This window comes from Ictalurus punctatus, chromosome 29, assembly GCF_001660625.3.
Source record: "Ictalurus punctatus breed USDA103 chromosome 29, Coco_2.0, whole genome shotgun sequence".
Classification (NCBI taxonomy): domain Eukaryota; kingdom Metazoa; phylum Chordata; class Actinopteri; order Siluriformes; family Ictaluridae; genus Ictalurus; species Ictalurus punctatus.
This window is the reverse complement of record NC_030444.2, coordinates 8,778,821-8,806,011: the sequence shown is the minus strand read 5'-3', so window position 1 is coordinate 8,806,011 and position 27,191 is coordinate 8,778,821. Positions and strand designations below refer to the sequence as shown.

At 37.6% G+C, this 27,191-nt stretch overlaps 2 protein-coding genes and 1 pseudogene across 2 annotated transcripts; 1 reads left to right on the top strand and 2 right to left on the bottom strand.

Moving 5' to 3' along the window:
* Positions 1 to 571: 571 nt before the first annotated feature.
* LOC124626519 (uncharacterized) lies at positions 572 to 7,746 on the bottom strand. The gene is made up of 4 exons (XM_053677346.1): positions 7,743 to 7,746; positions 7,377 to 7,564; positions 1,264 to 1,368; positions 572 to 960 (listed from the first exon to the last, which is right to left on the bottom strand). Exons 1-4 carry the CDS (start codon positions 7,744 to 7,746, stop codon positions 763 to 765), a joined length of 495 nt encoding a protein of 164 aa, XP_053533321.1. The 3' UTR covers positions 572 to 762.
* A 3,201-nt stretch (positions 7,747 to 10,947) lies between these two features.
* On the top strand, positions 10,948 to 11,099 carry LOC124626591 (uncharacterized; annotated as a pseudogene).
* A 10,361-nt stretch (positions 11,100 to 21,460) lies between these two features.
* On the bottom strand, positions 21,461 to 25,516 carry wu:fd46g04 (endonuclease domain-containing 1 protein). The gene is made up of 2 exons (XM_017461671.3): positions 25,140 to 25,516; positions 21,461 to 22,136 (listed from the first exon to the last, which is right to left on the bottom strand). The coding sequence occupies exons 1-2, from the start codon at positions 25,437 to 25,439 to the stop codon at positions 21,630 to 21,632; spliced, it is 807 nt and encodes a 268-aa protein (XP_017317160.1). The 5' UTR covers positions 25,440 to 25,516; the 3' UTR covers positions 21,461 to 21,629.
* Between the last annotated feature and the right edge of the window lie 1,675 nt (positions 25,517 to 27,191).

Genomic DNA, 27,191 nt, shown 5'->3' with positions numbered 1-27,191 from the left:
TTATGTGTAAAACAGTGGTTTATTCAGTTGAGAGACCTTGAATTGAAGTGTAGCTAGCTCCCGTGTAAAAAGTGTAAGCGACATGGCGGCCTTCCCACGCTGACATTTATTTTGTTTGGTCATTGCTCCTGGACATGTGCACCTTTACCCTGTATTTGTTAAAGCTAAAGTTTATAAAGTACAGTTATTTCAATAGTCGTGTGTATATATAGTTGTAATGTGTTGGTAAGGTTAAAGAGACAGAGGTATTTGTATAATGTAGGCCTCTGTATTGTTTTTGTGTTTTGTATTTCAAAATGTACTAAAAGTGTGAAACAAGCAGGCTTAACACTATTAAAGCTACTGGATGGATATAATTTTGGAGGTGGTAATAGCAGTAACGGAGAGTCATAGTACCAGTTAAGACTGGAATAGGTGAAGTATTTCTGTTCAACTTAACATTTATATAATTTGTAAAATATGTTATACCAGCAGTTTGATAGATTAACCTCCATGCTGTGATGTGATGCACAATGTGTAATTTGTTACAAGGAATATTATTGTCAAAGTGGTTTGAATGAAGAAGAAGAAAAAAGATGTATTCTGTTTAATAAAGACAGAGAACAGTTTGCTGAGCGATCACAATTTGCATCTCCAGTGTCTGATTTTCCTGTACAAAACAGGACACAATATCTGTTCACAGGTTACTCATGCTTGAGGCCTGTAACAGAAATTTGGAGGTACTGCTGGGATTGGCATCTGACGAGAGCTGGCGCTGATCCTTTAGCCTACGAACCAGGCGGACGTCGTAGGACCAGTACGGTGGAGTGGCAGGCGTGCAACTGAGGCGGCTACGGGTCCAGAGATTGTGAGGGGACCCCAGCTGGAGGAATGCAGTTTTGCTTGCTCGAGGTGACTGGACTGTGAGACATTGCTGGCCAAGGGACACAGTATGGAGGATGTTGAAAGAAAAGACCTGACCTAGAAGATAAAGAAGAGTCTTCACACACTGACAGCGGAGGAACTCTTTCAGGTTGCTGAGAACATCACACCAGTACCAGATCTTGATTCTTCAAGTGTAATCCATGGTGATGAAGAAAGTTGTTTTGATTATATATGCACTTACCTGAATTGTAAAACATTACTTGATTTAGAGGACCATGGATTTTCTCACTTGCTGTCCTTGAAAGATGCTATTACTGAACTCATTGCTATTCGTGTCACTGAAGTCAGTCAGCCTACAGTATTAGGGGATGATGCTGTTACACTGACACCAACACTCACACAGGTTGTAGCAGCTCCACAGGGTACTGTAGAGAGTAATATTACAGACACATTTCCTGTAGACCCACAAGCAGTCAATTGAAAATTCACTGGGCTGACGTTCACCTAAGACACAACACACACAGATAAGATGTAAACCATTCATGTATTTGATTAATTGCGGCAGGCCTCAGAGCGTAGGTGGAGTACGTCTGCACGCAGGCAGAAGGTCATCTAAGAGACACACACATACACACAGAGGCCTGGTGTGTATGCAGAAAGCAGAAATTAATCTGTTTCATATTCTGTTTCATGAAAAACTATTATAGGGCAATGTACATGCAAGCACTATAAAAAAAAAAAAATGTAGAACAAACATAAAATTTACTCATAATGTAGAGATGGTGTGTTTGAAAGTGTCCTTTCTCGACGAAAATCCAGTCAGGAAGCGACACAGACAAGGTCAAGTTATTTTTAAAGAGTGAAACAAGACAAAATATATTTTGGAGCCGGAGCTGCACCTGTGTGATAAGGGTCGCACAACAGTGCCAATTGATGTACATAATGGTGTTCCGGGACAGCTAACTCTAAACATATTGATGTCTGGGTCATCCTGACCCTAAGAAAACTGTATAAATAGAAGAGCTTCAGCTCTGTTTTTTTTGGAGATCATCCTTGGGAAGTCTCAACTATGTGATCTCATGCAACAATAAATTTGGACCCTTGCCTCTCCTCACTCACGGGCCTGGTGTCTTACTTTCGTCCTTCAACTGGTTCATGTATGTGAGTATCTGTTTATTAATTGTCTTTGGGTAATAGGCAAATTTTGATACAACACAGTTGAGTACAAAAAGCTAATGGCTAACTATGAGGCTTTGGGTAGGAAGCTAGCTGAGTTTCAGATAACACAACCAGCACAACACACACCTACCTCTACTGCCACCACACTCTAGACACACGATTAGACCTCATAGCCACCCCAACACCTCAACTTCATCCATCCATCTTCTACCGCTTACTCCTTTTCAGGGTCATTGGAATCCGGAGCCTATCCCAGGGAGCATCGGGCACAAGGCGGGGTACACCCTGGACAGGGTGCCAGTCCATCACCAGACCCAAAATACTGTACACCTGACAAGGTAGTCTCCCTGAGAGACTCCAACGCAGAGAATTTAAAGTACATGGAGGTAAAGTTGGAGACAACACAGCAGACATCAGCTACCATGGATTATGCAAGCAGATTGATGAGGGACTCAAGGCAGGCCATACAGAGGGGGAGGTCATCCAAGGTGTGCTCCGCATCATCAAAACAGGGCAGTTTAAGGATATGTTGAATAGCAAGGACAACTTGACCCTCTCTGAGCTTAAAGGCTTCATGCGTTCTCATCTGAGTGAAAAGCGTGATAGTGAGTTATTTCAGGAGCTAATGAGCACCAAGCAACATGAGCATGAGAGTCCCCAGCAGTTTCTCTACAGAATGATAGGACTGAAACAGAAAGTCATGTTTGCATCCAGACAGGATAGTATGGACATTGAGTATGAGCACCGCACAATCCAGAATATGTTTCTGCGCACCATCCATCAGGGCCTTCTCCCCAAGTACAGTGACATTCGCAATGAACTCAAGCCTCTCCTGTCTGATTACACTGTTTCAGATGAAGCACTGATAAGACAAGTTAATAAAGTGTCTAGTGAGGAAAGTGAGAGGCAGCGAAGACTGGGACATTGTCCACGACAGAAGGTAACCCATGCTCACAGTGCTCAACTTGAGCCTGATAAAGACAGTGAGAAACTACCTGATTACAAAGCAAAGAAGAAAAATAAAGCCATAGAGGAATTGAGTGCGAAGGTTGATGCTCTGACTTAAATGGTGGAGTGTCTCACAGCCCTCAAGACGCCCGAACAAACCTGTCAATGTACCCATACCAAGCAAAAGGTCAAACAAACGATTCGGAATTCAGAATTTGGTGGAGTAGGACAAAAGTTGGATTCTCCTGCTTATTTCGATTAAAATTGTAATTAATTTGTGCTTTTCGGTCATATAATATATTTTGACTTATTCTACTCCATTTTTTTTATTTGCACTTTTAACTTTGTGGCAAGTTAAATTGTCTGGAAAGAACATGAAAACCCATGGTAGCATTCAGACACGACTGAGGCCGAATGTGCATGGCATGAGTAAGCCCACTTTTCCCCCTGAATCCGTGTTGCCGAGCGGTGATTTTGACTTCACCGCACTTAGGCTTGAGTTGTTGGTTTTACTGAGGAAGGACATTGCTGATATTTTTAAAAAAGGAGCTTTAGAAGCTCCAGTAGACTCTCGGGGGTGCTCCGTCTATTATCCAGCTTGATTTGTAGGTTGTGAAATCACAGCTGGCTAGGGATAAAGTTTCTACCGAGGCTATCATATCTACACTGAAACGTACTGTTGGGGAAATGGAGCACGCTCTCTTCGGTTGCACCGATGACAGTTCATATGAAGACTACTATCGAGTCTCTCACTGCGACCATGACTCAATTAGAGAATAAATGTGATGATTTGGAGTCGAGGTCACGGCGCAATAATGTTAGGATAGTCAGAGTTCTAGAGGGCGCTGACACCTGTACAACTGCTGCTGTAGAGGCCTTGTTAAAAGAGGCGTTTGGTCTGGAGAAGGAGATGGTTTTGGACCGGTCCCACCGGACCCTTCAGGACCACTGGCCCAAGCCTGGTGAATGACCACGAGCTATTGTGTGCAGATTCTACTATTACAGTGACTGTGTTGACATTTTATGCCGTGCGAGAGAGCTCCAGTGGATTAAAACGAGGGATTTGATTATCTCCATTTTCCCTGACTACATAGCCAAGATAGCCCTGTTTATCAGACTTGAAATCAGTAGGGGGTTTTTCTCTTCCTGAACTTTTTGTCTTGGTAATTTTGTTGGTTAGGTCAGCTTACTCTTCGAGTTGTTTTCACATTGTGGACAACTTTACGTTATTCTAGGATACACTGCTGTCTCATATTTTATGGAGACTTTGGGTGTGGGAGTTTGGTGGATTGTGAGAGTAAACAAAACATGCCAATGCTTTGAAGGATGTGAATTGGAACAGAGTAATGTTATTTAATTGTGAATCTGTTTTTAGAGGATTTAAACCTAACTTGGTGAATAAATTATATTATATAATTAAGGCAATTTTACTGGGGTTATCTCATATAGTGTAGTAAGTATTAATCTGGAAAGACCTTTGTAATATTACAGTCTAAAACTGGATTTAAAGAGTAGCGAATCAGTAAATGAATCACATGTAAATGAATCACATAAAAATGAATCATATGAAAATGAATCACATGAAAATGAATCAAATAAATTAAAGACAAAAAAAAAAAAAAGGTCAAACAAACAGCAAAACAGTATGGCTGCCCTAAGTGTGTTGAAAGGGGAGCTAGCTCTTGCAACCATTGTTTCACATGTGGGGAGGCAGGTCACAGGGCAGTAGGATGTCTCAAACGGGGTCAAACATGGAACATCATTCAGCCCTCTGTTGACACTCACTCACTAAGCATTAGCAGACAGCAGTACCCACAAAGCTAGAGATGCAAACAGACGAACCCGCCCAGGTAAAAACCAGCTGTGTAACTCCCTCATTAACAAACAAGGAGACTGAAGCTAATGAAAGAGTGGCTCAGCTAGTGGGAAAGAAATGTAAAATAAAGTGCTATATTCACAGCTATGCGGTGGATTGTTTGTTGGACTCTGGTGCCCAAGTAAGCCTTCTAGACCGCCAGTGGGTAAAAACTTACCTTCCTGACCACAAGCTGCGACCATTGGCTGAACTTATTGGACAAAAGGCTCTCAGTGTGCTAGCTGTAAATGATCAACCGTTGCCATATGATGGTTGGGTGGGAGTGATGGTGAGTTTTCCAAACAACAGCGACCCAAACCTAGCAATACTAGTGCCCTCCCTGGTGAGTAGTGTGTCCCTGGACTGCCCCCTGATTGGTTTTAATGTGGTTGAACAGCTGATATTGGGACCAAATGAAAACAAAGATCTCATGCCAACCATTGTGAGTCTTATTCGTGGTGCCATGGACTTACAGAAAAATCAGACACAGGAGATGTTACTTGTGATTGCTCAGCAAGCTGTTCTCTGTCTGAGAAGCAGAAGCATCGCACAGCCCTACTAGCACCCACACAAACGAACACCTCCCCTTGTGGCACAATCAAGCAATTGCACACTCAAAAATATTACTCAAATCCATTTAAAAAATACATTAAAATTGTTCCTTTTATACAGGCCAATACAAAAAACAACAACAATTGTGACAATACATTTGTAGGTGTCACACAAGCATTGGTTGATTTACTCCAGGTGGCGGATATTTTAGTTTAATTACGTTTGTTATTTAAACGCATCGTGTTACAGTGCCTTTCACAAAGTATTATCCGTTTACGTTAGTTATGTTGATTGATTGTTTGAATGCTGAAGACGTTACGTGTGCTAAGCGGTCTGGTTTTCCTGTCCTGTTCAGTTTCCTGCCTCGCATCCAGTTTCTTTTTTTCCTGTTGAGACCGCGTTGTCCTTGTTTATTGATTCACATGTATAATAAAGACTTTGATCTGCACCTGCTTCGGCTCAAGTCCTGTGATGTTACATATAGAAAATGTATGAAGTTTTGGAAATGATATGTAGAGGGGCAAAGAAAAAGAACATGCAATATATGAAACAAAAAAGCATAGTTCAATAGCCAGTGGCAGAAAATCTACGAGCAAGCAATGAGTTGTGATGCACACCTCTAGTCTCATCTAGATACCTGTTTTAAACCTATTATCAGTTCAGCCCAATTAATTTATTCATATTCGGTTACATCTTTAAGCTGTTGATAAACATCAATAACTAAACATCTACAGTATATATGCCTATAGAGTGTAAATTATTACCTAAATTACAGCAGCAACTTATTAAAGGTGGCCTAAAAATGCAAACATTAAATAAAGTTCAGATATACACTCACAGAACACTTGATTAGGAACTCTACTAATACAGGGTAGGGCCCTTTGCTCTCAGAACAGCCTCAGTTCTTTGTGGCATGGATTCTACAAGGTGTTGGAAATACCTTTCTGTAGATTTTTCAGGTGTGCTTTTATGCTGAGAATCTCCTGTTCTACTATATACCAAAGGTGTTCTATTGGATTCAAAGCCGGTGAGTGAAAAGGTCACTGAAGAACACTGGGCTCATTGTCATGTTAATGAAACCAGTTTAAGACAGTTTTTGCTTCGTGATATGGTGCATCATGCTGAAAGTAACCATTAGATGATGGATAACTGAAACGATGCACATGGTCAGCAATAATACTCAAATAGGCTGTGGTATTTAAGTGATAATTGATTGGTATTAAAGGGCACAAAGTGTGCCAAGAAAACATTCCCCATACCATGACACCACCTCCAACAGCCTGGACTGTTGACACAAGGCAAGCTGAGTTCATGGATTCATGTTCTGGCATCAAATTCTGACCCCATCATCTGTGTGCCTCAGCAGAAATTGAGATTCATCAGATCATGCTACATCTTTCCAGTTTTGTTGAACCTGTGCCCACTGCAACCTCAGCTTTCTGTTCTTGGATGACAGAATTAGAATCCAACGTGTTCTTCTGCCTTTGTAGCCCATCTGCCTCAAGGTTCAATGAGCTGTGCATTCCGAGATGCTTTTCTGCTCATCACAGTTGTACAGCGTGGTTATCTGAGTTAGTGTAGCCTTTCTATCAGCTTGAACCAGTCTGGCTATCTACAAGGCATTTCTGTCTGCAGAATTGCCATTCACTGGATGTTTTTTCTTTATGGCATCATTCTGAGTAAACTCTAGAGACTGCTGTGCATAAAAATAACAGGAGATCAGCAGATATAGAAATACTCAAACCAGCCCGTCTGGCAAATGATATAATGTGAACATTACCTATAGCTTGTCTACAAAATTTCATGCATTGCACTCACAATTCATAGATACATGAATGAGTAGATGCACAGGTCTTTCTAATAGTGTCCAAAGAGTGTAGCGCTACCATTCAAAATTACATTCATAACATACCAACCAAATCGGCAGGCTTTCAAGAGAAAATTAAATCACATTTTTCATCCATATCCATATTCTTACCTGTGGTCCCACATACCAGCGATCAACCCTGTCAACACTTGAACAGTGGAACTCGTAGGCCGAGTAAACAGGGATTTTGTTCTTGGTGTCATAGAGAGTGGTGTAGAAATTGTACCCATTGTATCTTGCAACACTGTGGGATGAATTCCTGCAGAAAAGAACTGCGGACACTTTGAAAAAGTGGTAACCTCAGAGAGAGAGAAAGCAGGCAGGAGGAAGAGGAGATAAAACATGTTTGGAGACATTGTGCTTGCGGCAGTGACAGGGAGATAGGAGACATCAACAGCACAAAGAACTTAGATTTTTAAATACACACAGGTGCACACACACACACACACACACACACACACACACACACACAGGTACCCATTGCCTTGCGTTACTTATTGACCACTCTGGCAATGTGTCTGAGTTTGTGGGAAAAAACACAGCTTGTAAATAAAGATATTTTTCAAGTTCATGGAATGAAGTCTGCTTTTCTGATAGTCTTTGTGAAATGTTTATGAACTCAAGAAGGATGTTTCCACTAACTAAATTAAGCATAAGTGCTCTTGCTGAAATACATAGAAAAAAAAATACTGTGTAATGATTTGTTTATGTAAGATCTTGTTTTATGTGCCTTTTTGTTAAATTAATTTTCTAAATTATCATAAAAACCACAGGCAATGAATCACTCAAATTAAGCACATTTTTCATTTCATATTATTGGACTGTCTCATTGCCTGCAGTCTTTATTATAATTTGGGGAAAAGGTATGCATATGACACCGCACTGGGTCAAGGAAAGGCAGCGTATGCTGACTTATTTATAGACAGGTATAGTGTGGCATCCATGAGCAAAATCTAAGTTGATACCAGGTCAAACTTTTAAAGGAAATTTCCACTACTGCAACTTGTTAACCAAGTTAAAACAGATGACACTTGTCAGAAGTTAGTTTATTCTCATGTTCTTTTCACTAATTAGCAATTGATGTTCAGTTGATCCACTCCATCTCTTTTATATGTACAATGATACAGTTGTATAATTTTAAAATACCCAATATTATCTCAATCCCAGCTGATCCCAGCAACACAAATGACATTTATAGAAACATGCAAAATGTCTTCACAGCCACCCTTGTGGCAGTACAAATAAGATGGAGGTTAAAAAGGGGGAATAAGATCACCTTTTTAAAATATTTAAAAGCAGGCTAGCAACTCTAATTTTCTCATTATAATTTTACCATACTTTGTGGGTTAGCGAGGTGCTGGGCCACCAAATTCCACCAGAACAGCTTAAAAGTAACCAATTGAGACCTCATGCCCTATAGGTATGGTCAGGGTCATCATGGAAGAGACCACTCCCATTAGGACAGAAAGGTTTAATCATAGAATAAATGTGATCAGTCAGAATTACTTTGTACTGATTTGCAATGACAATTGCCAAGTGGACAAAAGTGGAGCCAAACTATAGCAGCAAAATGCTATAGCATAACAGAGCCATAACAGATGAAGCAGCAGGCAAGGAACCTTCTACAACCTTCTAATTTACAAAAACTGTATTTTGGTCTAGCAGATTCCACAAAAACTCTATTATGTATTATGATGCCCACTAAAATACTATGACACATTGCAAATATTTTGCAGTTACTTCTCTCGAGGATGTGATGTCACAGTATCTAAGTACTTCATTAAATTTCACACATTATTACTAGAGGTGTTGTGTCATTGTTGTTTCCATGATTCCTATTGATGTGTGACTCATATTGGCTTTAACAAAATAATTTGATGTCTTACAGTAAGTGTTATAATTAGAATAGTATTTACCTTTTACTGGCACATTTTACTTCCTCTATGGTGCCTTGCTGCAGAGAACAGCAATATCAACTTAGTAATAATAATAATAATAATAATAATAATAATAATAATATATTAGATTTATATAGCGCTTTTCTATCTGAACAAGGTGCTGTACATTGTGTGTGTGTGTGTGTTGGGGTGAGGTAAGGGTGGGGTGGGGGGTTCTCCTCAACTGCCACCAAGGACTGGCCAGTCTCAACCCTGTTTAGCTTCAGTGGGAACCAGGCAAGAGCTGCAGGGTGATATAGCTCTGGCAATGTAATTAGCATGGCATGATTAGCAAAATTTTATTGGGTTGTGGAGTGTTGATGTTTGGGATGATTCAGCCTCGCCCTATCTTATGTATATTTTCTCTGCTTTAAGTTCATCCCATCAGAGTAATTTGCAATTTGTGTATTTGGCTGAATTCTGTCAAACATCCAAAAATACAAAAACAAAAAGGGTTTTGACCAAACTTGAGTTTAACTCTATTTTAATCAAATGAATAACTAACTAGTAAGGTGCTGGACCACCAAAATTCACCAGAACAGCTTCAGTGTACCTTGTCATAGATTCTACATGTCTCTGGAGTGGTACTAGAGAGATGGAATACTATTCCTCTGAAATATATTTCTTCATTCAGTGTTTTGATGATAGTGATGGACAGTGCTGTATAACACACCACTCCAAAATATTATAATGTTTTTTTTATTATTATATATCATTTTCATACTTAGTAACCCATTGAGACCTTTTTCAGTTTTGACAACAGCCCAGTGACAGCAAGGAACCTTCTACGACCTTCTAATTTATTGCAGATATCTTGCAGTTACTTCTCGCAAGGATGTGATGTCACAGTGTCTAATTACTTCATTAAATTTCACACATTATTCCTAGAGGTGTGGTGTCATTGTTGTTTCCATAATTCCTATTGATGTGTGACTCATATTGGCTTTAACAAAATAATTGGATGCCTTACAGTAAGTGTTGTAATTAGAATAGTATTTACCTTTTACTGGCACCTATTGCTTCCTCTAGGGTGCGACTTACTGCAGAGAACAGCAATATTAACTTAATAATAATAATAATAATAATAATAATAATAATAAAATTATTATTATTACTCCTCAACCACCACCAGGTACTGGCCATTCCACTGGCCATAGTGGTCACTACAGTGGACAGCTATTCAAAAGCCATTTTCTGGCTATTGTAAGGCTTTTAATAGAATAACTGCAAAACGGCCACTACAGTGGACACTTACACAATTATTCATTTGAATGCATGCAGTCCACTGGAGTGGACACTTCATTAATTTCTTTTAAAATCTATGTAAAAGTAAAATGAAAAATAAAAATGACATGTTTATGCCTAAAGAAGAGTAAAAACACAGAAAATAAAATCACTGATCAGGATTTCATACTTCATGCATGAACGGGTTAATTTTGCAATAATATTTTTCCTTAAGTACATTAGCTAATAATTCTAGAGTCAGGGCATCTTTCAGTGGAATTGGAATAAAGTCTTGAAATGCAGTATTCTCCCTTTCCCTGTTTCCTTGCATAACTAATTATAGGTAACATGTTACCTACAAATAGATAACAAATTAAAGGGAAAAAAATTAAAGGGAGGGCATTTTGCTGGTATGTATTGAGTCCACTTGTCTACTTAGAGGGATGGGTCATTCTATGATGAAACATTTCTATCCTGATTGGAGTGGTCTCTTTCAGAATGACAATGCTTCTATACACAGGATCACTTCTCTGCCTTTTGGCTAAAATCAAGTGTAGTATCTGTTCTTACCCATAGCATATGATCAACAATGACTCAGCTTGATGTCAGAGACAAGCATGACTTACCTGGTCATATGTGTTGCCTCGATTGTACCTGGTAGGTAATATGCTTTTAGCAAGGCTAGTCACTAGTGAGCCCACTTGAGAAGTTTCCAGATTGAGCAGACCCAATGGCAAAATATGATAGTGTCTCAGAACATGTTGGAAGATCCTCAGGGCCAGCCAGGCCAACCTAAATTCTAGTTGATTTGTTCGGACATTTATTGTGGATCAATACAGAAACCACACTGCTACCCATCTGGAATACAAACTATTAGCTTGGCCAAATGGTGGCTATCATACTCATTGATTTTGTGTTAGGGGGCTCTTTTGTGAGCTCACCTTGAGACTGAGCTTTAGGATGTGCAAGAGGAGATGTGCATGTTTGTCTCCAGTGGAGGAACCAAGAGATGGGTTTCAGAGATGACAAGGCAGCCTTTATGCATCTCAAAATAACCAGTGGGTCTAGAGATAGCCAGAATGGCAGAACTGATATTCCTGCCCTAGAATGGTGAATGATAAGAAGCTACTGTGTTCTGGAGTATTGGGAACATTGGGAACCCCTCTCATGTCTGTTTACGCTGTAGAGCATGTCACCAGCAGCCTCTGCCCTTCATTGGTGACTCTGCAGGATTCTTTCTAGGTGAGAGAAAGAGAGAGAGAGAGAGAGAGAGAGAGAGAGAGAGAGAGAGAGAGAGAGAGAGAGAGAGATGTGACATGCTTGTAGTTCTGATCATGGAAGTTGACAATTATGGTTTCAACAGTGACAGGTGATGTGACAACTGCCAGCTTTTTAAATTACTCTTTATCTATAGGATTTAGGATGGAGCTTCGAAGTGGGTGTCAAGGTAGGGCACTTTCAGGTGAAGCTCAATATGGATGCTTGTGTTGATTTCCAGTAATGACATCAACAATGATAACTCAAATCTGCCTTAATGGAATGCTTAGAGAATGGGTTCAGTTTTGGTCAGCTGTTTTGAGTAGTCTATAATCTGACTATGTAAGCTGAAAATCTAAGGACAGTTAAGACTTCTTACAGTGTATAAGAAGTGCTAGTTTGAATGGCTGCTTTTTAGAGAAGGTAGAGTAAGAAGCATACAGTGTAGACAGTGTACATATAGTAGATACTACATCAATAAGAAGTGTAGCTAGAGGAGCACATCCCATAACATCACTCTATTATAAATAGCTATAATTATATGTAGAACCAACTTGTAAATAATGTTTTTTTTTTTTTTTTTTTTTTTGTGCTACTTGTCCTTACTGACTTTGCTTGTGCTACTAGCTTTGGTAAATTTAGAGTTCTAAGAGACTCCTGGAAGAGAAAAGTGAATTTAAAACTGAAGGGGGTGAGACATGTATGTTCTGTTGTGTGTGCATGATAATATTTTCACAGGCACCAGATAAATTTATTTTCTGAGTATCTGCCCATATTAAAAGATACAATGTGCCATAGATCTTGTTAGTAACAGCATACACATTATTTTGTGGATGTAAATTGAAAAAAGGAAATAAGTAAATAAATATCCTTCATTAACACTTGAAAAGAACAATTTTCACATGTTAGGACAGAGAGCATCTGGAAAAAATTTAAATAGACTGTTAGAATAATATTATATAAATAAACTTATATTAACTGTCAAATTTGGGCGAGTGCATATCTTTTAATATTTTTCTATTGTGTTATGATTAACTTTTAACTTCTAATAAGATGGTTTTGAATTCCTGGAGATTCTGAAGGAGGTAGCATGTGATAACACTGAAAACCCTGATCTGAGCATCATCTGGATCGACCCAGATGACTTCCCCCTGGTGAGAGTCTCCATAAAACAAATACTGACCCTGAACCCCTGAACCCTTATCCTTGACACCGACCCTAAACTGGATTACAATCCTCTGAAGTTTAAGTGTGAGCTTCTTACATATTCTCCAATATTACTGTTATCTGACATATCCTAGACATAGCCTGCATATTGAATTATACTGAATGTTAAATTAAGTCTCATGGATGCATAAAGATCTTCAGATTTTTCCTGTGTTTGTTTCGTTCAGTTGGTGCCCTACTGGGAAAACACCTTTGGCATTGACCTTTCCTCTCCACAAATTGGTGTGGTGGATGTAAAGGATGTAAGACCATCACCTATGTTAACAAGCCAGTCTGTTGCCTGAAGGGGTGTGATAAGATGCCTGTCCAATGCCTGAAATGCTCAGCTGTGTTCTGTAAGAGTTTGTGAGTGTTGTCTATAAGTTGACTACCTGGGTCTTAAGCACTCAGAGTTTATCTCCTAACCCGCTTGTCTGCTTGTCTGAAATTGTCTCTCTTTCTATTTATTTTCCTGTAATTCTAATTTAGCTTGGTTTTGTCATTTAAAAAAAAAAAAAAAAAAAAAAAAAAACTTGTCTAACTTTCTTCTCCTGCCTAATTAATGCTGTACACCTTTATATTAACAGTTGGTTTGCTGGGTTTTAATGTTTATAAAGATGATTTTTCCTAAAATCTCAGCATGACATTTCTTAAATGTGTATGTAAGAAATTCTTAATTCCAGTCCTTAATTCTTAATTTCTGCCTTGCATAGTTTGAAGTTCTCACTACCCTTAACACACCAGGTGCAACTCATTAAAATCTTAATAATTAACTGATGAGATGGATCAAGGCATGTTAGTAGTGGGGAAAGTTTCAAACTGGCAGGATATATAACGACACAGGGTTATATGCAGGAAGTAAGCGCAGGAGCGATGTCTTTATTAATAAACCAAGCAAACAAAACACAGGGAACGCGGTCTATACTGAACTAGACTAGCTAGATTAAACATGGGACTAGAGTCTAGGCGTTACATGAAAACAGGACATGGAAACAAGACCGCTAGCGTGCTACACGCATTCGCTACTACATTCAAACTCATACAACATAAATACTGCGCTAAGTGCACAGCAACACAAGGGGTTTAAATAACCAACATAATTAAACTAAAACACAGACACCTGGATTGAATCAGCAAATGCTTAAACACAGAGAGGCGCGTGTCCATACATGAGAGTTCGGTTACGTGCACGTGCACATTCAGAAGCAGCGCCGCAGTGCCATCTGCCGGGCGAGGGCGTAACATGCAGGATGGTTATACAAAAACTATGCAAAATAACATCTAAATAAGCCACAGACATTTTGAAATTGGTGTGGTATGATGAAGTAAAAACTGAATTCCAAAGGTATGTATGTGAAAAACGGAGCAGCAGATGATGAAAAGAACACAGTGTCACCTGTTTGGCATGGGGGTGGATTCTTTTTATGTTTTGTGGTTGTGTGACAGGAAACACTGCATGGGTAGATAGAAGAATGGATTCCAGTAAATATCAGCAAATTCTGGAAGCTAATGTGACACTCAGTCAAGAAACTTAAGTTGAAAAGGGATTGGTTTCTACACCAGGACAATGATTCAAAACATACCTGAAAATCAACTGTGATCCATCCATCCATCCATTTTCTGTATCCCTTATCCTACATCGGGTTGCAGGGAGCATGGAGCCTTCACTTTAAAAATCAAATAACCATTGGCAGGCAACTTTTGCTGACAATTGCACATGAATAATGAGAAACAGGAAAATCATGCCTTTGTATCTGTGCAGGCTGTGCATCACCTTGTCACAAACATAATGATCACGTGACTGGGAAATTCAGGTTAACTGACTACATGCTGCCCTGGGTATGTCACCACCCTGGGTATGTAAGCCACACAACAGAACTAAATATATGCAGACAGCAAGAGAAACAGCTGAAAGTGTGACTTCCAACTGCAAGTAGAACAGAGCGAGAAGAACTTGACAGGTAAGATTTATTATATGAATTAAACATTTTGAGCTTCTTCTTGTGTTGACCTTGAGTTTAACTTTCTATGCTTGTAAAAACGTTGGTGATTTATTAATTCAGTAGTAGAGCTGGTTGAATCAGTGCAAGTTAGTTGAGCTAGCTGTGGTGGCTCAGTGGTGAAGGCTTTTATTTACCGTTCAGGAGGTTGGGTGTTCAAATCTCAACACTGACAAACTGCCATGATTGGGTCCCTGAGCAAGATCCTTATCCCATTTTCTCAATTGTATCCTGCATCAGCTAAATGAGCAAATGCACTGGTTTATGCTATATTTTAAACAATAATTATATAAACAAGAATTTTTACTTGCGAAATTTACAGTATAATACTGGAAACATACAGTAATATACTATAAAACGAACAGGAATTTACTGTAAAAAAAAACACAGTACTTCACTGTAAATATGTTTTACAGTTATTTACTGTAAATGTAAAGTGGTTTACTGCCAGTAAATGACTGCAAATTATAATTATCTCATAACTTATTTAACAAAAATAATAAGAGAGAGAAACTTTTGGTTATTAAAATTAGGGCCTTTACAAATAATAAAAATGAGTGTGTGTGTGTGTGTGTGTGTGTGTGTGTGTGTGTGTGTGTGTGTGTGTGTGTGTGTAATCTGATTAGTCAGCGAACATTTTATTAATCTTTGTTTTGCATGTTTTGACATGCTCTTCTTTGTGTCCAACAGATATCATGTGCAGAATGAAGACAGCAAGACTTCAGGGTAAGAAAATTGTTTCAGCTGTTTCTCAACTAATAATGGCATTTACCTATGATGTTCCATCCATTCCTACATTCTTCTTTTATATACTAACTTTATCATATTGTAACTATACTGTAACAAAGCTGATGGCGGTTCAGGCCAGGTGATGGTACACGATGTACAGCAGTGTTACAGTGTTATGTAATGGCAGTAAAGCCGAACATGTTTGACAGTGTATTTACTTGGTGACACATGAAAAATTGGATCACGAGCATTCCTACAAGAAAAATCAATATGCTTCACTCAGTACATATTTCATGTAGATGTCTGTTCCACAGAAATATACAGTACCTTTTTTTCTTAGTATTTTTAACAATTCACGTGACCATTTGCTTTACTGAAATGACCAGACACATTACAGAGATCACACATAATTGTTCAAAATGTATAATAGAATGTGAACTACATTAAAAAAAACAAACACTATTACTCTGTTATTAGATTAGCTGTGGTTTCAACACTTAAGTTTAAATCCAGATGTGACTGCTATTGCTCCTGATTGAGGAGTTTTTTCACTTTTCTTTGGAACTAAAGCAAACCAAACAAATGATGTTCAAAGGTTAATCAGAAAAATCTTCATCACATGGCCCAGTTGTTACTTCCATTTGACAATGAAAGGCGATAAAAGCAGTGCTTATTACAGTTGACACTTGTTCATATAACTCTAAATGTTTATGCAAATTTATGTATTGAAGAGATTAAGTAGGTGTCATATATCATTATGAACACTCTCCTTAAGTAAAGTGTTACTGGAAAAACTAAAGCAGGGTATGAACTGTGATGAAAAATATGTACCTATTGTTAATGATAAAAAATATACCCCAGATGTTCAGACTGAATTAATGCAAAAACAACCATAAATGGACATTCCGCCTGACTCCATAGAAGCCCTACAGATGAATTTCCCAGTATCAGATAATTAATGGCTCTGTTTCTGGTACCTAAGAAGACCTAGAAATCATATAGTTACTCCATTGCTTATTGGATGTACAGTAGATATACTTATTAACCATTAATCATCATGTGCCAATACATCTACAGTATAACAATAATTTTAAAATGATCCAATGTTGGTAACACACAATTGTTTAAAATGTCTTTGTATTCTGGTGCATTAAGATTACCTCTCACTAGGAGATGCTGAATTTCTTATCTTCTCATATAGTCTCTTATGCATTTTCATGAACTCAAACCCAAATGTCTTCAGTGTGCAGCAAAACCAAAGAATTGCCTTGTCAATCCAATACTTTTGGAGGAGATTTTAAAGCACATATGTTTAAGAAATTACATCTAGTATTTTTACTTTATTTTTATTTTGGATTATTTTGATACAAGCAGATTATTAAGGGACCTTACATGATCTAACACAAGTTAATCACCCTCCTTTCTCGAGAAATTCATAGTTAAGTCAACTCAAGTGCATTACTCCAGGGGAATTACTTCACTCACTCTCATGTGTTATCCTATGTCTGTGTGTGCAGATTTGGTAATGAGCTGTATGGATGAGCTGGTTGAGAGTGTGAATGAGACACGGCGGATATGTAAAGATTTGCTGAACCAGGGTCTGCTAAGTGAGGACATACACAGGACCATTGTAGCAGCTCCAAGCACTCAGGATAGAATGAAGCAGCTTTTGCATGCTCTGTCTAGCAAAGGACAACAAGGGGAGAAATGCCCTTTACAGACTATTACAAGAACATGAGCCTGAGCTTACTCTGCAGTTGGGTATGTTGCATAAAAAGCTAACTTTTCACATTTCTCATGGTACTTTCTCATGGTACTTTCTTTTCTGATGGGATTTCTCAACATATTCAGTTCATACCTGGCTATAGACTGCTTTTTTCATACACCATACCCATATACACCCAAACATTGCTGTTTAATAACCCAGATTACTGCCTTACCAGGACATAAGGCGGTCAGCCATCCCACCATCAACAAACCTCAGTGAGTGTGTGTGTGTGTGTGTGTGGGGGGGGGCATCCAAACAGCATCCAAACATCCTAGTTCACCACAACACTCTATGCCTGTGAGCCCTCTAGATCTGCTCCTTTACCTAAGAATATGATACTTTCTTTGTGTTGGAAAACAAATGTTTGGAAATGTAATATGTTGTTGTACTGACTCGATAATGTAGAAGTCACAAAATAAAAATCTAACAAAGTTTGCACAAAAAAAAATAAATAGGGTGCCTAAGACTTACTGAAGTTATTAAAAATCACTCACATAAGGCTGTTTCTCCCATTCAGAGCACGCTGTATATGTGCATGTGGTGAGGCAGAAGCTCATTGAGTCAGTGACGCAAGTGGAGTCAGTGGCCAACCGAATGCTCACCCAGGGCCTGATCACGGAAAAAGAGTACTTCCAGGTGTGTGAAGAGGAAGGAAGCGAGGTGAGGATGCACGCCATGTTCAGAGTTCTGGAGCAGCATGGGATGAAACAGAGCGACGGGTTCTACAATTTGCTTTTCCACTGTGAGCCTTTACTGTACCGTGAGCTAGGTCAGTCAATCTTGTAACCAGTTTCCTTTGTTGGGCTTGAATTATGAATTGTAAAACATTTATGAACACAGGTTCTTAAACAGCATTTAGTGATTAAGCATTTATTCATGACTTATCAGTATCAACCCCAATTCAAATTGAAAATTTGGTTTAAATAATTTATCTTTTAGGTGTTTTTTTTTCTTGTTTTTTGTTTTTGTTTTCAAAGATTTTGTTGTAATTTCCATTTCCCATTTTTCTGATTTATATTTCAGTATTTATTTATTTACATTTAAATGCTGGGTTTAAATTAGCCTCCCCAAGTGATATTTATATACTCTTTTGTTTCCCTTAGTCTGTATTAAGTAGTGTGCAAAGACACTGGAACCTTTGGCTGGTGGACTACCTAATGAATTTATGATTTGTCCATCCCTTATGTATTACAATAACCCTTGACTATTTTCTGTGTTTGATGCGCCTATACAATTTTTTTTTAACTCCCATCTGTTTCCATTGCAGAAAAAGACAGAGTGATCCAGATGTTTGAAATGGACAAAGAAAATAGCAAATTGGTGCACCTTCTGCTAGAAGAGAGGTGGAGAGAGCTGGAAAGCAAAGAAAAACAAGTGGAAAAAGAGAAGGAGGAGCTGAGGAAGGCGAGGAACAGCAAGCAAAGATAGATCAGGAGAGAATGCAGGTCCTTGAGATGAAACTTGAATTCGAAGAATTCTGGAGAAAGCAGGAAGATGCTCTTTCTCACTGGAAAAAAGAGCAGAGTATGAAAGGACAATGGGAACACTAGAATAACAATGGCTACCCCGTGCCAGTGAATGAGAACAACGTCTTGTCGTTCAACTGATTTCTGATTAATCAACTGACAAAAAAATCAGACTCATACTTTCAGACTCATAATGTACCCATGCTTGACAATGTTATAGTGTGATATTTTTATATTTGCCTGTATAAACATTAAGATTTGTAAAGTATTATATATAAGTATTGTATGCGTTGATTTTTATTTATTCATATTACTAATAGGTTTTCAGAAAAAAGAGATCAACTTTCCAAGTTCTCCAAAACTGACAACTGACTTCAGTATATTTTTTAAATCCACTGAACAAACATACTGTAATTACTGCTAAAAATCAATGGATTAAAATAATTATGATACTAATTACTGTATAATCTTTGCAAACTGTATTTAATGAAACTTAATTGTATTGAAAAATTATCAGTAATTTATTTGCTTAGGCAATACATGAGCGTCACTTTGTTTTGAAAAGTGGTGGGGATAAAATGTGGGGGTGGAAAGTACTAATATCCTACAAGATGAAAGAGACTTTACTCTGTCATTGTGGCCATCTTTCTGCTTAGCTTATGGCCTTAGCACATTTATAGCAAAATACTAATAATGAAACACACTCACTTTTTGTTGCAATTGAGCAAAATCCCAGTATAAATGAGCATCACCATCATCGTGTCATTCATTATATGTTCGCTCGTTCCTGGCCATCGAAGCAGCAACAAGCTGGACAATTCATCCAAGATAGGAGCTACATTGGGATTTTGCTTGATTGCAACAAAAAGTAACTGTGTTTCATTGTTATTTCTTTTATTATAAGATCCTAAGCTATCCAAAGATTCTTGTATCTTATATATAAGATCCTAAGCTAAGCTAAGCTAATTGGCTACTACTGCAATGTCTCTGCTTCTGCTAGTGATCACAGGTGGCTACGGATCATGTGTGCTCTACTGTCTTCACTCCCACTGGTAGTCGCTGCAGCAAGTCGCTCAAAATCTGCATAAAGTAAAAATGTCATAATTCAATATTGTAATTAGAAACTTGTTTAAATTAGGTTTAGCATAAGTTTTAATAGGAAATGTAATATTTTTTCTTAAATCTAACTGTCCACAAATTTCCATTATTTATCTGCTCTGCTGCTTGTTGCAAAACGGTTCTGAGACAAGTTCACAGATCTGCTGGCCAAGCGAAAGCAGATCATGGGCTTCAGTACGTGAAACAGCACTGTTTGGTTGATAGAAGAATATGTTCTGTATACAGTATACAGTATCTCACAAAAGTGAGTATACCACTCACATTTTTGTAAATATTTGATTATATCTTTTCATGTGACAACACTGAACAAATGATACTTTACTACAATGTAAAGTAGTGAGTGTACAGCTTGTGTAACAGTGTAAATTTGCTGTCCCCTCAAAATAACTCAACACACAGCCATTAATGTCTAAACTGCTGGCAACAAAAGTGAGGACACCCCTAAGTGAAACAGTGTAAATTAACACTGTAAATTAACAGTATAAATTTACACTGTTATACAAGCTGTACAAACACTACTTTACATTGTAGCAAAGTATCATTTCTTTAATGTGTTGTCACATTAAAAGTTATAATCAAAAATTTACAAAAATGTGAGTGGTGTACTCACTTTTGTGAGATACTATATGTCCTGGCAGATCTACTGTATCTACAGATGTTCACAAGTCCCTGAGGTCCAAGTCAAGTCTCAAGTCTTTGTTCTATTTTTAGTAATAGGTCTTTCAGCTAGTTATTATTATTAAGAGTAGATGAGGCTAAATCAATTTTGAAATATTAAAACTGGTTACTTCTACAGAATATCTTGTTCATTTATTAAAAATCATCTAATAAAACAGACAATGTTTTACTTAAATCATTAATTCATAATTAAATCATTAATTAAAAGAAAAACTATTACTTTCAAACTATTACATTTGATACAAAAGTTCTCCATATAATTTCAATAAACCAGAACATTCATAGAGGTTCCCATTACATCTTTTGTAAACCAAACACAGAATTCCACAAAAAGAACATCATATCTACGGTCAAGCATGGTGGTGGAAGTGTGATGGTGTGGGGATGCTTTGCTGCTTCAGGGCCTGGGCAACTTATCGAGGGAAACATGAATTCTGCCCTCTAGCAGAAAATCCTAAAGGAAAATGTCCGGTCTTCTGTCCATAAATTGAAACTCAAGCGCAACTGGATTATGCAGCAAGACAATAATCGGAAGCATAGAAGTAAGTCCTAGTCCTAGAAGTAAGTGAAAGACTGATCTCCACTTATCAGAAGCATTTAGTTGCAGATATTGCTGCCAGATTTTAAATTTAAGAGGGCAATTAGTTTTCACATTGGTGATAGGTGTTAGATAGCTTTTTTTTTTTGCTTCAATAAAAAGTTATAAAAACTGTACTGTGTGATTACTCAAGTTGCCTTTGTTTTATATTGTATTTCATTTGAAGATCTAAATCTATTTAGTATACAAAATAAAACAGAAGAAATCAGCAAATACTTTTTCACATATATTTAACATCCTTAGATATATCAGTTCCATGATATGTGTCAAAACCAAAATCAGTTTAATTAATGTTTCAAAACAAATATTAAATATTGTATTGAAACACCCATCTATAGCAGATTCATTTCACAATGACTACACTTGGTGGTTAGTATTTGTATTAGCATGAGCCTTGGAAGATACTGAAGACAGATCCATAATGCTTGCTCAGCTCATCTTCCAGCCACATCACACTGCCCTGCTGCACCCGGCCATTGTTATCAGGGCCAATGTAGCCTGCTGACTGTGGTGCACCACTATCTCCAAAGCAGCAATAAGCACTCCAGTAATAACGAGCCACCCTTACATTATTCCCAATCACTTGATTCCCAGGGACTACACCTGTGACAATGTAAGCCCAGTTACAGTTCTGCTGCACCAGTGTGGCCATGTCTTCCTCATGCTTTTTCCATTGACCACGATTGAAGCTAGGATCTTGTGGACCTGCGTTGGTCAACGTGGAGGTGGCCAGCATGGTGTCTGCATTGTGTGTGTGGTAAACAGGGAATAGGTGTCCCTTGTCATAGCCAGAGCCTTCATAATCACTGTTAAGAGCCTGTCGCTGCCCTCGATTGGGTGATGGGATGTTCCCCTGAGACGCCATGCACATAAGGTTACTTCCATCGAGCTTCAAAGTAAAGAGAAAGGAGCTGCTAGTTTAAGGAATAGTTTATATAGCATATAAAATGTTATATAGTAAGTAAAAACAATCACAATCATGCTTTAATAATTCTACCACCCAGCATCAAGTTTTTTAAGGTATTGGTGTTGGTTAGGAAAATTGCTTGATTGTAACCATCAGTATGTAGAGATACAATGTTGTGTGATTTTTAAAATGTGCAATACTCTTTATAAATCCTCTGTAAAAAAAAAAAAAAAAAAAAAAAATTGCAACACCAACTATATCAGTATAGCATAGTAATAATGAAACAAATATTTCTGATTTCCTTATTTTTGTATGCCATCAATCCCTTATTACTAAATACAATTTACATGCAGAGGTTTCATTATTACTCCATTTTTAACACTTATAATGTATGATTATTATTATTATTATTTTAGTTCCAATATTAAGTATCTTATGCCATTATACAATAATTATTTTAATGTCTAATTTACTGAAAAGTTCAGTTCAGTTTTATCCTCGTACACCTGATGATTCCAAGCTGTTGTTTATATTTCATTCGCTGGTTTTGCATGTTTCGTTTATTGTTTGCCTTTTCCTGCCTAGTCTAGTCTGATGCTGATCGCCTGACCATCGCCTGTTTTTGACCTTGAACATGCATTTAATTTTGGAGTTGGTTGTCAATTTCTCATTAAAGCTGCTTTACCTGCAACTGCATCCATCTTTGCCTCCATTGTCTGACAGTGAGTTAATATTTAAATAAAACAGTATATTAAAATAAGAGTGAGATGTGTTGCATTTTTGGGAAGAGCTAATTTTGTAGGGCAGTGCTTTAACACTGAAAGGAAATCTTCCCTACTTCCCTGTAAATTCTTTATTAATGCTGTATTAATGCATCCGTGACATGCATATACAACATATAAAATCACAATGTCTGGGATAGGCTTGTGTAAATGCTCAATAGCTATGCATAATATTGCATTAATGCTTAATACTCAAGACTGAATATAAAGCATGATTTCAAATTGTCAGATTATCTGTTCTTAAGACTGGAATAGAGAATTCCAGTTTGTAAAATGATATTTTATTTGGTATGAATGTCAAACATGATATTTTTTTTATAATAATGTAGGTTAAGATCAGCAGAAGCAGCATTAATGCTGTAATTAGCTATACAACATGTATATCACAGGCTCTGGTATGGTACCTATACAACAGGTTATATTAAGCTCATTTTTTAGCACATTACAAGATTATTGCCTGCAATGATATTATGAAATCATATCCATGCTTCATAGAGTTTTATGCATGTAACTATAACTACATCGAATTATATAGGAAAATGTTAGACACCATAAGGTAGTAAAAATGTCATATGATGTGATCAAAGCATTTATAATGCATTATTAATACAGGATTAATAGAAAATGTATGTACTTATGAAAGTGATATGTAGAGGGGCAAAGAATAAGAACATGCAATATATGAAAACAATAAAGCATGGTTCAATAGCCAGTGGCAGAAAATCTACAAGCTAGCAATGAGTTGTGATGCACACCTGTAGTCTCAACAAGATACCTGTTTAGAACCTATAATCAATTTAGCCCAATTAATGTATTCATACTCGGTTACATCCTTAAGCTGTTGATAAACATTAATAACACAGTATATTAAAGTATATATTAAAGTATTATTAATAGCAATATTAAAGTATCAAAGTAATATTAATAGTAATATTAAAGTATATATGCCTATAGAGTGCAAATTATTACCTAAATTACAGCAGCAACTATTAAAGATGGCCTAAAAATGCAAACATTAATTGAAGTTCAGATATACATTCACAGAACACTTGATTAGGAACACTATATTAATACTGGGTAGGGCCCTTTGCTCTCAGAACAGCCTCAGTTCTTTGTGGCATGGATTCTACAAGCTGTTGGAAACACCTTTCTGTAGATTTTTCAGGTGTGCTTTCATGCTGAGAATCTCCTGTTCTACTATATGCCAAAGGTGTTCTATTGGATTCAAAGTCGGTGAGTGAGAAGGTCACGGAAGAACACTGGGCTCATTGTCATGTTAATGAAACCAGTTTAAGACAGTTTTTACTTCGTGATATGGTGCATCATGCTGGAACTAACCATTAGACGATGGATAACTGAAACGATGCACATGGTCAGCAATAATACTCAAATAAGCTGTGGTATTTAAGTGATAATTGATTGGTATTAAAGGGCACAAAGTGTGCCAAGAAAACATTCCCCATACCATGACACCACGTCCACCAGCCTGGACTGTTGACACAAGGCAAGCTGGGTTCATGGATTCATGTTTTTGCCATCAAATTCTGACACTATCATCTGTGTGCCTCAGCAGAAATTGAGATTCATCAGACCAGGCTATATCTTTCCAGTCTTTAGTTGTCCAGTTTTGTTGAGCCTGTGCCCACTGCAACCTCAGCTTTCTGTTCTTGGATGACAGAAGTGGAACCCAACGTGTTCTTCTGCCTTTTAGCCCATCTGCCTCAAGGTTCAATGAGCTGTGCATTCCGAGATGCTTTTCTGCTCACAACACAGTTGTACAGCGTGGTTATCTGAGTTAATGTAACCTTTCTATCAGCTTTAACCAGTCTGGCTATCAACAAGGCATTTTTGTCTGCAGAATTGCCACTCACTGGATGTTTTCTTTTTATGGCATCATTCTGAGTAAACTCTAGAGACTGCTGTGCATAAAAATTCCAGGAGATCAGCAGTTATATAAGTACGCAAATCAGCCCGTCTGGTAAGTGATGTAATGTCAACATTACCTGAAGCATACCTACAAGATTTTTTGCATTGCACTCACAATTCATAATTGCATGAATGAGTAGATGCACAGGTCTTTCTAATAAAGTGTTCAAAGAGTGTAGCGCTACCATTCAAAATTACATTCATGACGGTAACATACCAACCATATTGGCAGGCTTTCAAGAGAAAATTAAATCACATTTTTCATCCATACTCTTACCTGTGGTTCCACATACCAGCGATCAACCCTGTCAACACTTGCACGGCGGAACTCGTAGGCTGAGTAAACAGGGATTTTGTTCTTGGTGTCATAGAGAGTGGCATAGAAATATTGCGGTCTTTCATTTTGGTCCAGAAGGCATTGGCATATCTGTGTGTAACGATTGTTGTCCGTTGTATCTTGCAACACTGTGGGATGAATTCCTGCAGAAAAGAACTGCGGACACTTTGTAAAAGTGACAACCTCAGAGAGAGAGAAAGCAGGCAGGAGGAAGAGGAGATAAAATGTGTTTGGAGACATTGTGCTTGCAGCAGTGACAGGGAGATAGGAGAAATGAACAGCACAAAGAACTTAGATTTTTAAATAAACACAGGTGCACGCGCACACACACACACACACACACACACACACACACACACACACACACAGGTACCCATTGCCTTGCGTTACTTATTGACCACTCTGGCAATGTGTCTCTGAGTTTGTGGGAAAAAACACAGCTTGTAAATAAAGATATTTTTCAAGTTCATGGAATGAAGTCTGCTTTTCTGATAGTCTTTGTAAAATGTTTATGAACTCAAGAAGGAGGATTCCACTAACTAAATTATGCATAAGTGTTCTTACTGAAATACATAGAAAAATAATACTGTATAAGGATTTGTTTTATGTAAGATCTTGTTTTATGTGCCTTTTTGTTTCATTAATTTTCTAAATTATCATAAAAACCACAGGCAATGAATCACTCAAATTACGCACATTTTTCAATTCATATTATTGGACTGTCTCATTGCCTTCAGTCTTTATTATAATTTGGGGGAAAAAATATGCATATTAAAATATAAACGATACTCATGAGCCATCTGTGGATGAAGGGCACACACACATTGGCAGTGAGGGCATCAATATCAAAACAGGTGTTTTTCTCACTTAAAAAAGTAATCAGAAACCGCACCTGGTCAAGGAAAGGCAGCGTATGCTGACTTATTTATAGACAGGTATAGTTTGGCATCCATGAGCAAAATCTAAGTTGATACCAGGTGAAATATTTAAAGGAAATTTCCACTATTACAACTTGTAGTTACCAAGTTAAAACAGATGACACTTGTCAGAAGTTAGTTTATCCTCATGTTCTGTTCACTAATTAGCAATTGATGTTCAGTTGATCCACTCCATCTCTTTTATATGTACAACAATACAGTTGTATAATTTTAAAATACACAATATTATCTCAATCCCAGCTGATTCCAGCAATGCAAATGACATTTATAGAAACATGCAAAATGCCTTTACAGCCACCCTTGTGGCAGTGCAAATAAGATAGAGTTTAAAAAGGGGGAATAAGATCACCTTTTTAAAATATTTAATAGTAGGTTAGCAACTCAAATTTTCTAACTCTAATTTTACCATACTTTGTGGGTTAGTAAGATGCTGGGCCGCCAAAATACACCAGAACAGCTTAAATGTACTTTGTCATAGATTTTACATGTCTCTGGATTGGTACTAGAGAGATGGAATACTATTCTTCTGAAAGATATTTCCACAATTCAGTGTTTTGATGATAGTGATGAACAGTGCTGTATAACACACCACTCCAAAATCTTATAATGTTTTTTGTTATTATATATCATTTTCATACTTAATAACCCATTGAGATGCCCTATAGATGGGCAGGGTCATCATAGAAGAGACCCCTCCCATTACAATAAAAAAGGTTTAATCATAGAATAAATGTGATCACTCAGAATAACTTTGTACTGATTTGCACTGTCAATTTGCAAGTGGAGGAAAGTGGAGCCAAACTATGGCAGCAAAATGCTATAGCATAACAGAGCCAGTACAGATGAAGCAGTCACATATTACACTCCAGTAGGCACCGTTTTCAGTTTTGACAACAGCACAGTGCCGGCAAGGAACCTTCTACAACCTTCTAATTTACAGAAACTGTATCTTGGTCTTGCAGATTCCACAAAAACCTTATGATACATTATGATGCCCACTAAAATACTATGACACATTGCAAATATCTTGCAGTTACTTCATTAAAATTCACAA

Coding starts and splice junctions, on each gene's coding strand:
- LOC124626519 (XM_053677346.1), bottom strand. Junction 1,369..7,376: donor GCTGGTATGTGGGACCACAG/GTAAGAATATGG, acceptor GTTGTGTCTTAG/GTGAACGTCAGCCCAGTGAA. Junction 961..1,263: donor GTGGAGCTGCTACAACCTGT/GTGAGTGTTGGT, acceptor TTTATCTTCTAG/GTCAGGTCTTTTCTTTCAAC.
- wu:fd46g04 (XM_017461671.3), bottom strand. CDS start 25,439: ATGTCTCCAAACACATTTTATCTCCTCTTCCTCCTGCCTGCTTTCTCT. Junction 22,137..25,139: donor GCTGGTATGTGGAACCACAG/GTAAGAGTATGG, acceptor TTTACTTTGAAG/CTCGATGGAAGTAACCTTAT.